This window comes from Anoplophora glabripennis, unplaced genomic scaffold, assembly GCF_000390285.2.
Source record: "Anoplophora glabripennis isolate ALB-LARVAE unplaced genomic scaffold, Agla_2.0 scaffold78, whole genome shotgun sequence".
Taxonomy (NCBI): domain Eukaryota; kingdom Metazoa; phylum Arthropoda; class Insecta; order Coleoptera; family Cerambycidae; genus Anoplophora; species Anoplophora glabripennis.
Genome location: NW_019416286.1, coordinates 537,047 through 550,131, shown reverse-complemented (window position 1 = coordinate 550,131; position 13,085 = coordinate 537,047). Strand labels below are relative to the sequence as shown.

Sequence of the window (13,085 nt, the reverse complement as noted above, 5' to 3'; positions counted from 1 at the left end):
TTTTTAATCATCTTCACTCACAAAATAAAATCTTACTTTTAACACGTATATCATAAATAGCTATTTTGTTTAAATTACTATGGAATTGACCAAAGTGGGATTAATTCAAGAGTGATTTTCTCAGAAACCGTTAAAGATAACGATTTGAAACAAGAGTACCTTTTTAACGTAAAACAGTTCGGGAAAACGGAATTTGCTGTCCAATTTGTTAAAAAGTCAAAGATGAAAAAGTTACACACGCAAAGTACCAAGGGCCCCCCCGTACCCACCCCAATGGACCTTGTGGAAATAAATGGATTAGTCCATCAAATTGCTCATCAAAATTTAGCTGTGTATACCAAATTTCATTCATTTATCACAACGCGATTGAGAGATATTGCAAAAAAATGATTTCCATTCCTCCCTCTTCAATGGGTCCCTGTGCCCTTAGGAAACATTTCCGGACCTATGTTCATATGAACTTTTTTACTTAGTTTTGATCATAGAATCGGCCTGTTCAAAGTTGACAGCTAATTATGACACCCTGTATAAATATTTTTTTATTTGATAATTAAATTTACATCAAATTATGTAATAAGCAATTAATTACTGGAAAATAAAATCTAGTACTGAAATTTCCGGAAATAATTAAATTGTTAATTGGAAATTTCTACAGGATAAAATAAATAATTTGGTGTACAACTGTGGACTGGTATTATGTATATAATTTATATAGCTGCAATTTTTTAATTAACGAATTAGATTTTCGTAATTCGATAGGTAATTTAATAATTTCGATAAACTACGATTTTATATGCTTTGATAATAACTGTTAATGTTAGTTTTATCTAGCTGCAGGCGTGATAAAATCTTATTCATGGGAACCATTTATAACAAATTATTATCATCTGGATATCTATGTAAATCTTATGATGCAAATTTTTCTTTGGCAAGTGCATCCCTGCTTTGTTTTGCCACATTCAATAAAAGAACTGCAGATTAAAAAAGGTAGTCCCCAACGTTCATATATATGTAATATTCTTACCAAGGGGGAATATATTAGATTTTAAGGAAAAAGAAGTTATAAGAGTGGAAATTGTGCGCCTACTGAATTCAGATTGATTTTTAATGTTTTATAACATATAAGTGTAATTGTCTAGAGATGAACGTCGTCTTAAATTTAAATCATAAAAACTTGGATCATATTTGGGTCAGAGGGTCCTAATAAAATCAATGCAATAATTTGTTTTTGTCATTTTTTTGTTGTCTTATTCCATTATTAAAAGGAAATTTTGATTTTCAATTCTTATTAACAAATTGTTGCTCATATTGATCAGATTTTTACAATTTTCCAAAGGATCAAAATATTTTACAAAAAGATTCTCTTGTTGATAACAATAATTGTACCTTTTTGCTCTATGTGACAGATATTCAAACAAATTAAAAAACAATCAATTTTAAAAAATCTGACAAAATAAATATATTTGATTATTTTATTACTAATAATAATTATACAAAATAAACACTAAAAATGATGTTTAAATATCTAGAATTAATATACATATAAAAACATGCCTGATATGTTGAAAATGTTATGTAGGGTGTCCCGGTATTTTATACAAAAAAGTCGAGTACGAATAAATGATGTCTAAATAGTATCAGTAGGGACTAGGGGTCACTTCCTAAACATTTTGATAAATAAATTATTGTTCAAAGTTACATAAATCTATTTTTGCTCTCATAAGTGGTCCAATAAGATGCAAATGAATGAATTTTATTTTTTTATGCGAAAACCGTACGTCAAACTCATGACATCTCATTTGCTCAGAAAGGAATGAGGATTTCAAAAATGGTTTTTACTTTAAGAAAAAGCAGTGGCCTAACATATTTTTCTTCAAAAATATTCAATACAAAACCTGTACAGACGCCACTGGCAAAAATAATAAAATTGTTTGTACATCAGAAAATGCATCTCGATGAATAGAAGGCGTGTACCAAATTTGAAAAAATATCTAGGGTAATAGCAAATTTATCATAAAAAAATGTTTTTTCATAAAACTTTAGCACCCTGTAGTTCAAAAGTTAAGACTTTTAAAACATATGTTCATATGAAGTTTTTTTCTTAAAATGGACCCAAGAATAACCTTAAATATTAGCACGTTAAGAAACACTCTGTATAGTTTGCTAAATCAAATTAAATGCTTTGTTCCAGGGTTGTCCTCTCCGCAGCTAGGATGGATCGAGCGGAGCCACGGATCATGACGCGGCACTCACCCACGACGCACGTCGCTACGCCGCCATGGCGCTGCTGATGCGACGTCTACTCGTAGACGCTCAGGTAAACATCGTAGGTTATCTTATTTCCTCACCTGTCGCTCACGGAAAGGTCTAATAAAATTCCATCAAAACATCAGATATCAAATTAAGTATCGCTTTGGGCGAAATTCCAGCAGAGTCAGGCGCTTCATGAAACGGAATTCTTTCCTGCTCAAACGTGGATTAGATTAAATAACTTAACTGGAAAATTAGTATTTACTTTTGCTCTTAACTCGCTTTGATTGAATTTGTCGTATTTCGATGTCTTCTATCGCATTTTTGTAAAACGAATACCTCATATCCTGAATCTCAATTTTTGTGACACGCAAAGAGGGGAGTCGGGTAATATCGGTTACATTTGTCAAAATGTTAATGTTAAAACATTATTTTTTATTTTAAAAAATAAATAATGTACTTTCAAAAAATATACACCTAAAAAAATTACCAGCAACGTAAAGATACATTTTTTAAATTAAAAAAAATAAAAACCCTCTAACTCATAAAAAAACGTGCATGCCACATCTGTTTTTACAAATTCTCCACACTGATAAGCCGAAAATCTTTTGAAAGTGCTGACACCACCGATTCTGCTTCTTTATAATCCTTTATTGATAATTTTCAATATCCTTTGTAATAATTCAGATTGATGTTTGATGAAAACATTCAAATTAATTTTTTTTTGGTTCCAAGGGCCTAATTTGATTAAAACGATGTTTACCTTTAAACTAAAGTCAAATAATAGTTTGCAATCTTTTTTATATGCAGCTACATACATCTCAGGCTAATGTGAAAAGTTTTTCTTCATGTCTCCCAAATGTTGTGCCGATAAATGTAAAATAGCGAACTTTAGTGTTGGGGCTAGTAATATACTGAGTGTTTACAGACTTTGTGAGACTGTGTGTGTCTGATGCATAAATAAATCAGGGTGTGAGAACTCGATTGACACAAATATTTGTTGCAAGAAAAATATTTTTTAATACCTAGTGACCACAATAATACGAGGAAAGCTTTTTGAAACCGCTGGCCCCATCGATCGCTTATCTGTCTTGTTTACATGCATCTCTGTACATTTTCATTAGCAGCTTAATATGTTACCATCACTTAGGTAGCTTGTGTGAGCATACGTCCAAATTAAGAAGTGCTCCAGGGGGGTAAGGGGGAGGCCTTCTGTAAAAAATCGAATAGATGAGTAATTGCCTTCTAAATTTCCACTCGGGGGTTTTTAGGGTCGGGGATTTCGATTCTGACACTGAAAAGTATGCCCGACGCCCCTGCAGCCCCCCAGGGGGGCAAGGGGGGCTTCTGTAAAACATCGAATAGCGTTATTTTTTGAAAATTTGGTCGGCCATCTTGGATCCGCCGTCTTGAATTTTGCATAATTGACCTCGGATCAGTGACCCCGAAAACCCCCGTAAACCAAATTTGGCGCGAATCTGTTATTTTTTGGAAATTCTTGATGTCTGACCTTAATTAACCCGTTTTTTTAGGTTAGAACATTTGAATATAGAAAAAAAAATTATATTTTTCTTAGCACTTTCTCTGGGTGATTTTGGTTTAACTTGCCTGGACTAATACTTTATTGAATTACTCCTTATGAACTTAAATATAAACCACACTGTATATATACCTAAGGAAAAATTTTTGTTTATGTATTTTCTAGTAAAATACAGTCGCAATCTTTCCAAAAATTTACAAATTGGATAATATCCGCTAGTACCACCGCTGTTACATTCACATCCATCTGTTCCCTTCATATTATTTAAAAAAAAGCTTAAAATATTCAGTGTAAATACACTGATTAATATTACATTAAGAAATTAATGCTTAAAGAATAATTGTTTGTGCTGTGTAAAATATTTACTTCAAAATATTTATTTCAAAAGCGCGTATAATTATGACTGGCGCATTCGCCAGAAATTAAACTCGTGAATGTCTAATTTTTCACTTGCAAAAGATACCAAGTTTTAGTGGCAAATAATACATGACATAATAATAAGTTAACAGACAATGTGTGTTAATTTGAGTGTGACAAATTCTAAATACATACTTACCATTGGTTGCTGTTTAAATATCCGCAGCAGTTAAAAATTGAATAAGAAACGAATGAATTTAAAATGAATTATGCAAATTTATCATCATTTCTTTTTCTGCCAACACAGAAAACAAAAGTTTAAGATTTTCAATAAAGCTATACATCTACGTCAACCTCTTCAGAATTCCCTCTTTCCGCCTTTTAACAATACTGAGAAATATCTTGATCAATACGAAATTAAAGATGACAAGAAATCTCTGGAAGAAAATAAATAGCGCCAGCTGTATGCGCCAGATGTTACAATGAATTGGTTAAACATGTTTTATTTAATATCTTACTGGTAAAAGAGAATATTATAACAGCAAGCCAGAGACATTTGCTAGATACTATACGAACAAAGGATTTTTATAGCCTTTGGACTTGAACTAATGTTTATTCTGTACTAATGAGCTTAAATATAATAAAAATATGCAATTTACCTCAACAAATCTTATATTAATTAATAATTTATTTTAAACTGTAATTTGTAACCAATTATAAAGGTTACCTAGTATTCATATCTTCAAGTTATCTAGCAGAAAAATTTTGATGATAAATACCGATGAACTACCGAGTCTATTATTATTCATTCGGAAAAGGACATACCTACTTAAAATTGTGAATGGAAGCCTAAAATATGCAAGATTTATTAAAACCTGAAAGATTATTTACAAAGGACTCCGAAAATGGTGATTAAAAGGAGACCTTATGCTTTAATTGAATATTGTAATCGATTCATAACTGTTCCGCAGAAAATAAACTCGTCAGGTCGCATTACCTTTCTCCACGTCATTATACAATAATACAGTCATTGAAGCTGAAAATCAGCTGTAACCTCCGAATTATTTGAAACTGCATGGATTTGCATGAAAATTTAGAATAAGGCTCATCTTAGGCCCAAGTTCAAAAGTGACATAAGCCCGATTGACACTTTTTGTTTTTTAGGGCTAAGTGAGAAAAATTGAAAAAATTAAGTTTTAAGTATTTATTGATAAAAATCTTGTTCAAGCGCAAAGATTAAATAATGTTCCATGTTCTCGAACATGTTGTATGATATATTTGATCTTTTCGACCCTTTATTTAACCCTTAAAATTACCCTTATGCAAAAAATAAAAGTAGCAAAGCAAAAAAAATAAAAAACATAAAATAAAGATAAAAAATTACTTTTTAAAGATTTGAAATGATTAAATCGTGCAATTATTTAAAATAAAAGTTACCTTATAGCTAATAAAATAATTTTTCCCTTTCAACCCCTAAAAACCACCCCTGTATTGACAAAAATGATAAAAAATTACTTTTTAAAAGCTTGGAATGCTTTAACGGTGCAATTATTTAAAATAAAAATTTCCTCATTGCTTATGAAAGAATTTGTATCTCATAACACTTTTCAACCTTTATAAATCACCCCTGTGATAAAAAAATGATAAAAAATTACATTTTAAATCTTGGAATGCTATAATTGTGCAATAATTTAAATTAAAAATTCCCTTATTTTGTGTATGAAAGAATATTTTACTTTTGTCATTCTCAACTCTTCTAAACTACCCTTTTACCAATATTAATGTAAAATATTTTTATTACAATCGATTTTTAAATATAATCAATCATAAAAAAAATGCTACGGTGCAGATAAATAATCACACTAAATTTTTTTACTTATTTTATTTGTATAATATAATATCTATAATATATAAAAATGAGAAAGCCTATTTTGCTCCGAAGAAATGTCATTGGTTTTGTTACCATAACTCGGTTATTTTTTAAGCTATAGTATCCTACAAAAAATCATTTTAAAGATAATTTCAAGAGCTGTGAGATCGTTTGCATATAAAACCTTTTAAGTCCTTCGTTTTTTTAAGAGAAATGATCGAAGGGCCCGAGACAGGTCGTTTTTTCACTAATATGGATACTTCAAGCGGCGATATCTCCTTTATTTTTTATGCTATAGGAATAAAAAAAGCAAAATGTTTGTTGAAAAAAAGCTACATTTTTGTTGTCTATCATGTTTTAAGTATCTTTCATAGTTTTAAAGTTATTATATAAATAAGGCAATTTTTTTGAATAATGAAAAATACGTTTTTAACTTTTACCGTACATTATTAAAAAAATACGCATTCTAAACCGGTCTAACTTCAGGATCGTAAAAACACTAAATAAAACTAATTGTAAAGGGTCTACGATTAATTTTAATTCTGAAGGAAATGGTACAGCGTGTACTGCTCATTTTTCCTTAAAAAATATGAGCAACCCATCTGTTTTTGACGATAACTCCTTCAATTTTGCTCTAATTAACTTTTATAAGTGGTCATTTCGAACATCTTTTTGAGTACTACAAAAAACTCCAGGAGCGTTATACACGTAAAATTAATCATTTTTCCGTTATTTGACGTTGACTACATCTATTCGAGTATTCCTCCCAAAAAACTTTCCTTCCACTAACCATATTTCGCTTTGTATAGGACGTACAACACTTTTTAAATAACGATCTTCTTTGTTTATTTATAATCTACATTTTTGTTCATTACACTTTTTTAAATAAAATGCGTAGTTATTCGCGAAAAATACTTTGAAAAAGTGATTTTTTTTTCACGCAAAATTACAAGTTTTCAATCGTGAATAACTATTGATTCCTCGAAAAAATTCTTCGAATATTTTTTTGCTCAAAGTTTGATTCTCTATCGATTTCCTGCGTTATTTAAAAAATAAATTCCACCCTCGAGAAGGGTGTCAACCCCCAACAGGGTGGAAGCGTCAATCGGCGCTGTCACTAATGTTCATTGACCTTTTCTCTAACTATCTGCCAAATTTCAAGTCTATCGGTTCAGTTTCAAAGAATTCGGAGGTGAAAAGCTTCAATGACTGTACTACAATAACATGTACATGTCTCCTTATGATCTGAAGATTGGCATCGATCAATTTATTCGATACGTATCTAGCGGAAGGGACGTTGGCCATGAAATTCATTGGTCGAGTGTATGGAACGTGTTTTTATGGCAGTCAATAGCATTGTGGATTGTGAGCATAGAGTAGCACTCGGCTTCAACCTATTTCTTACTAGCATAATATAGATTACTACTGTTTATTTATTTGATTGTCGCCACAAAATTCCGATGTCTATTCACAATATCCAGAGCACTGTAGATCAATCTTATAACTTTATTATAGATCGTTGTTAGATAATATTTACTTCCTAGATTGAACCATTCATACAAAATATGAGATGAATATTTTTTGCCGTTTATATGAAACATGGGCATATCGGTGAAGCAACAAACGCTAAGCTGGCACCGCAGAATTTTCATTATCCTCTATTTAGTTTTTGTCCCTTTTTATGTCGGCTTCCATTAGGTAGATGTCTTGCCTCGTTGAGCCCACATAGCGGCAAATGACTAAATACCTAGTTTAATTACTTCGAAAAACAGTTTACGTTTTTAGTTAGTACCTACCCATTTAATAGTGACCTAGTTTGTCCTTAATTGATAATTTGAAATCCCGTATTACGAAAATGTTCAAAGGATAGGTGCTCAGAGAACTGAAATATATTTACCACATTTATTTAATGCTAAATGCTAAAATCTGTGTGCCTATATTTTAGCTTGGAATATAAATATTTCATCAGCGGAGCAAAAATGTTCTCACAATAAATTTCATACTACAAAATTATTCACTCAGTTCCTATTCATTTATTTTATTTCGAAAGTACATTGAATATAAACGTACCAATTAACGATGGTTTTACATATTAAGGATTTGTTGTTGTTTATACAAATTTTACCATTTATCTACTGATTCGAGTTTTAAAATATTTAAATTTGTTTTCAGTTGTTGGCAGTGAAAATAAAATGAACCTTTACTTGAAATTTTATAACAAAATTCTGTATATATTAATTTCCTTTTGTAATGCTTTATTTGTTATTAAAATTAGTCTTAACATATTCAAGTTAGATTGATTGCGACGGTTTTACGGCAACGAAGAATATTTGGCAAATATAGAGATTCTTCGATATGCACCATCCACACGATACGGCACTTTCTATTAGTTTCCTGTTAGTGTATCCAATTCAAACCAAGGATTATACCTTCTTACAAACCCGTATTTCTGTTGCAGGCAAAGCTTCGCAGAATGGTAGAGGAACACTCTGCTAACTTAACCTCTCGGATAGACTCCGACTACCCCAACTCTCTCCCAGCCCCTGTCCCCGGCCCCGCTTGCTTGGCGCAAGAACTGAAGCTGTCCGAATCGGCTTCTTCTTCGACCACCGCCGGTCAGGCAGACGCCAACTTCGTCAAACCCCTGCTTGGCTCAGAAGAGGCGGATACTAATGCTTGTGATGTAGATGTTAAGTGTGTTAGTGATAATAAAAAAGACAGTTACAAGTCGAACAGACCGAACTCCATCGAATCCAGAAGGAGTAAATCATTGTGTAACACCAGCTCGGTGGATTCCAACGAGGACGCTAAGAAGGAGATCAAGAAGACCAAGTCGAACCCCGTTAAATGCGAAATTAGTAACGTCGATACTGAGAAGACTGCAAGTGATAGTAAGGAGATTAGTATGACGATAGAAGAGAGCGCTAGTCCTTTGAAGGACAGTAGGTCCTCCCCAGAGAATAGATCTGACTCGCCAAAACCGGGGTGTAGTAGCCAACCAGATTTAGGTCAGTATTAAAAAAAATATTAGCCTTAGCATAGACACGTTGATACTGTATCTTAATCGAGCAAGTGATTATCTAAAACAACGTTAATTTGTCATGTTTGATCGCGATGACACGACAATAGTAAGAAGTATGATTTTTCACGTCAAATAAAAAAGAAATTTCGTTTCTTATTAGGCTGATGACACATTGGAGAAAAAATTTTAGTGAAACTTATTAAAAACACCAGTGAGTGAAGGGAAAAAAAATGGCAAAAGCATGATTCCGAATCTAGATGATACAATTATCAACTTCTAGAGCAGGTGTCCAAAATTTTTTTCTTAACCATTTTTTTTACGGTTTACCCACCAGAATATTACGTCATCATCGGAAGATATGCGTACTTATATTGTAGAAAACACATACCATGTGTCCGTAACTTGTTTCACCAGCATACTTTGAACAAGAAACAAACGTTCAAGTGGTTTGCTTCCGCTAAAATTTTCGAGAAAATTGTTCCTCCAGTATGTTACAGATGCAATTTATGTTACAGCATTTAATTCAAATAGCTAAATCCTTCTTCCTGGTGATTCTATTGACGGTTGATAATGACGAATGATGACTGGAAGATAACCTTTTGCAGGTTTGCATACAGATGTTATTTTCAAACGAAAACTAAATTAAATAGTGTCTAAAAAAGATATTTCATATTCCTAATATTGAAATCGACGTAAAAAATCTTCATACAAACTATAACTGGCAATATTTTGCAAGGTTTTATTTCATCTTGTATTTTTGAGCAATATTGACAGTAAAAACTCCAATAAATGTAGCAGTTGAAACATAAAGGATGTATTCGTACTTTTTCATAAGTTATAAATCTAAAAAGTAGATCGTAAAATGAACAATAAATTTCAATTTGAACGGAGCTACTGGATATATTACCTTGGCAGCACTGTTAGACTCATTGAAAGTTTTAAATTTCATCTTTATGGGGCGGTAAAGTTTTTATGGTTGGTTGAGGACGTTTGTAAGGGAAATTAGAGATTTATTTAGAGAAGTAAATTTTAATAACATTTTTTTCTTTCTGGCCATTACTCTTATTAAAAAACTGACTTCTTCAAAATATATTATTATTCAAATTATTTTTCTTTTATTAAGCATTACGGTTATCCAATATAAAAACAAACCATATACAAATTGTTGTTGGGTCAAAGATTTTATAAAAAAGGACCTGCCTGTATAGACAAATTTTAAATATATGACAAATTAGTGGTAGAAATCATTTATGAATTTTTGCGTTACTTAAAAACTAGTCTGACGTATAAGGGGCAATTGAACAAAAAGCTAGTAGCAATCCTATTGCATAATTTTGAAGAAGAAAATATGTCAAAATTGTCCATCAAACCCTGCTGCCCTGTTTCCTGTTTTTTAAACAAAAGTGACACTAGTGACAGCAGTCTATCAGTTAAGAGTATTTGTGATAGTTATTATTAATTTCCTGATTGTAATGGATTCCACAAAATTTAAGTGGTGTTTTGTTCCACATTCCACATAGACAATTCCATTATCTCCATAAGATTCCCGAATTGTACTATAAATTTCCATAAATAAATAGGTATTTTATATAAATAAACACAATAAAATAATTCGTTAAATATGTTGATCCTTACCTGACTGCTTTTATATCTCTCATTTCGCCAATATTAAAACGCTCGTGCTCGTCTCTTTTCAAAAATTCAATCCATGATCATAAAAATATCAATTTTCGGTAAAATTTGCGAAGTAGCTTTCACAAATCCCGATGCACACATTCTGCTTTAATTATAAGGGAAGCTATTAAATGATTATTACTAAATAATAATTTTACTTAATAAAGGAATTTCGAGATTAAGGAAAATAACGCGTAGACTTGAAAATATTTTATGCGACAGTATCACTCACAGACTGACACTACTGACAGTGTTGACAGAGCGTCTTCTTCCAATTTTTTTCCTTTACGCAATCATTTACACATAATTTCACTACAATGTGCCCCTTATGACGTCACAGCCGTTTTGAAATGTTATAAAAAAATCAGTATTAAATAATTATTTTAAAAACTGTTCTGACGCATTTCTCAATCTCTAATTGTGTATACACACTAGTTAGTACGTGTAGAATTATATTATCTACTTTTTGAAATTTGGTCAACAGCCCTATATTGAAAAAACCTTTTCAATTATAGCTACATAGTAATAGTAATTATTGCACCATAACTATTTTTAACCATATGTTAAATCAAAACTGAGAACAAACAGTAACATCTTTCTTAAAGAAAATAAATGAAAATATCAAATATTGGCTCACATGTCTGTGCTGATATGTTCAACGAAAATAGTTATCTTAACAGCATAAAAGTGTCTCCAAACAAAGTTAATACCATAAAACTTTAGTGCTATTTTCTCACGCTTTGACACTCAATGATCGAACGTCTCCCTTGTTCAACAAACAAAGTTAAGTCTCTATAAAACCTTTTTACATAATGTGAGTACCCGAAAACTGAAATATGCTCGTCAATTTGAGAAATAGAGCTTTTCAGCAATTTTTTATAGTCACGAGGAAAGCTTCACGTATTTGTAATTCCTCTTATTATGTTCTGTACTGTTGCTTCCAATTGATCAGTTCTCATTAAATCAGAGTTACTAGCAATGAGCTACCTGACAGTGTATAATATAATGATAGTACAAAGCAATGTCAGTTTCGTTTGTCTTTTGAATGAAGTAGATGCCTGTCATTTAGAAGATGCAGCGTCTAAAAATGAATTTAATAAATGGAAAAATGTTTTCATTTTATGAAAAATGGCATTCTTGTTTTAAAATTCTGCTTTTATCAAATGGTTAAAAATGTAGTTTGAAGTGAGTTACAAAAAACAAATTTTAAATTAATGTAGTTGTCACCATCTTCGTTATTCTCACGAATAAAAGTAGTTTTACTTAGAAAAATAACATTTTCGACCAAAGAGACCGATATTGATTAACAATTCCAGATCAAGCGTGAGCAGAATTCATAAATTCTTTGTTGCCGATACGCCTCATATCGGTGGCTTGTATCTGTAGACGCTACCCCAATATTAAATTCTTGTTCTCAGATTCCTCATCTCCACGTTCCCCCAGAAGTTCCGACGGCAATAGAGACGATCTATCAGCTTTAATACCTTCCCCATCGAACTATCCGAAATCCGCGACCGCGATTCGCAGGCTGCGGCTGGAAAACGAGCGGCTGCAAGCCGAGGTTACCAGGCTGAGGCGGCTGGTCGTGTCTGGGGCGACATCCGTGCTCTCGGAGAAGAAAACTCCAACTGAAAACAGCGATCCCTCTTCCAAGACACACGCCCTCGAGATGGAGTTGCAGCTGGCGAAGGAGGCGCTGACGAGTAAGTCGCAAAAAGCTTATTTATTACTTTTCAAGGAAAGTAAGAATACATTCGTCTGAAGGGGTGTTTGTTGCAAACGTACATGGCGAAGCATCCTTAGTTCTAAAAGAAGTTAATAGTTTTTTGAGTGTTGAAATCTGGAATAAAAGCACTGCGTCGATTCTGAATTTCTTTTGAGAATGACAAAATCACTTTTGAACATTTCCAGAAGTAAGATACACTGTGAGCAAAAGTTCCTGTTGACCAAAAAAACTAAAATAAATGAAATCAAATGTAGAATGTTGTGCTCGTCGAAGTTGTCATGAATTAACTTGTTGCAGAATAGTTTTTGTATTCCAGAACGGGTTTTTTACTAGCTAGGATCCCTTCTTCCTCAATTCAAGAGCAATGCTTTGCAATCCAGAACAAAAAATAACTATTAAATAATATTTCTACTATTTATATTTGCTGCGATTTGCTGTGATGTGATGCTACTTATCCATATCGTTCCAGTACGATCTCTTGAAGTTCTCCAAACGTTAATAAAATAAAACATTATTTGAATTTGAAAAAAATGTTTAAATTACCGATGTATTTCCAAACTATGTATTTGTATTCAACTAATAATTTATTTCCGTGAAACTAATCATTCTTCAAATTTAACTTCGGAATCTATATGTCCACAACTGT

General features: G+C 32.0%; 1 protein-coding gene across 4 annotated transcripts in view; it reads left to right on the top strand.

Annotated features, from left to right (window-relative positions):
- Positions 1-13,085, top strand: part of LOC108907956 (kazrin) — a 99,974-nt gene that overhangs the window by 63,700 nt on the left and 23,189 nt on the right. For all 4 annotated transcript variants that reach the window (XM_018711831.1, XM_018711833.1, XM_018711834.1 and 1 more), the window contains 3 exons: positions 2,192-2,317; positions 8,476-9,025; positions 12,132-12,416. In XM_018711831.1, the coding sequence (XP_018567347.1) occupies positions 2,279-2,317; positions 8,476-9,025; positions 12,132-12,416 (874 nt within the window). In that variant the 5' untranslated portion in view covers positions 2,192-2,278. The remainder of the gene's footprint in view (positions 1-2,191; positions 2,318-8,475; positions 9,026-12,131; positions 12,417-13,085) is intronic.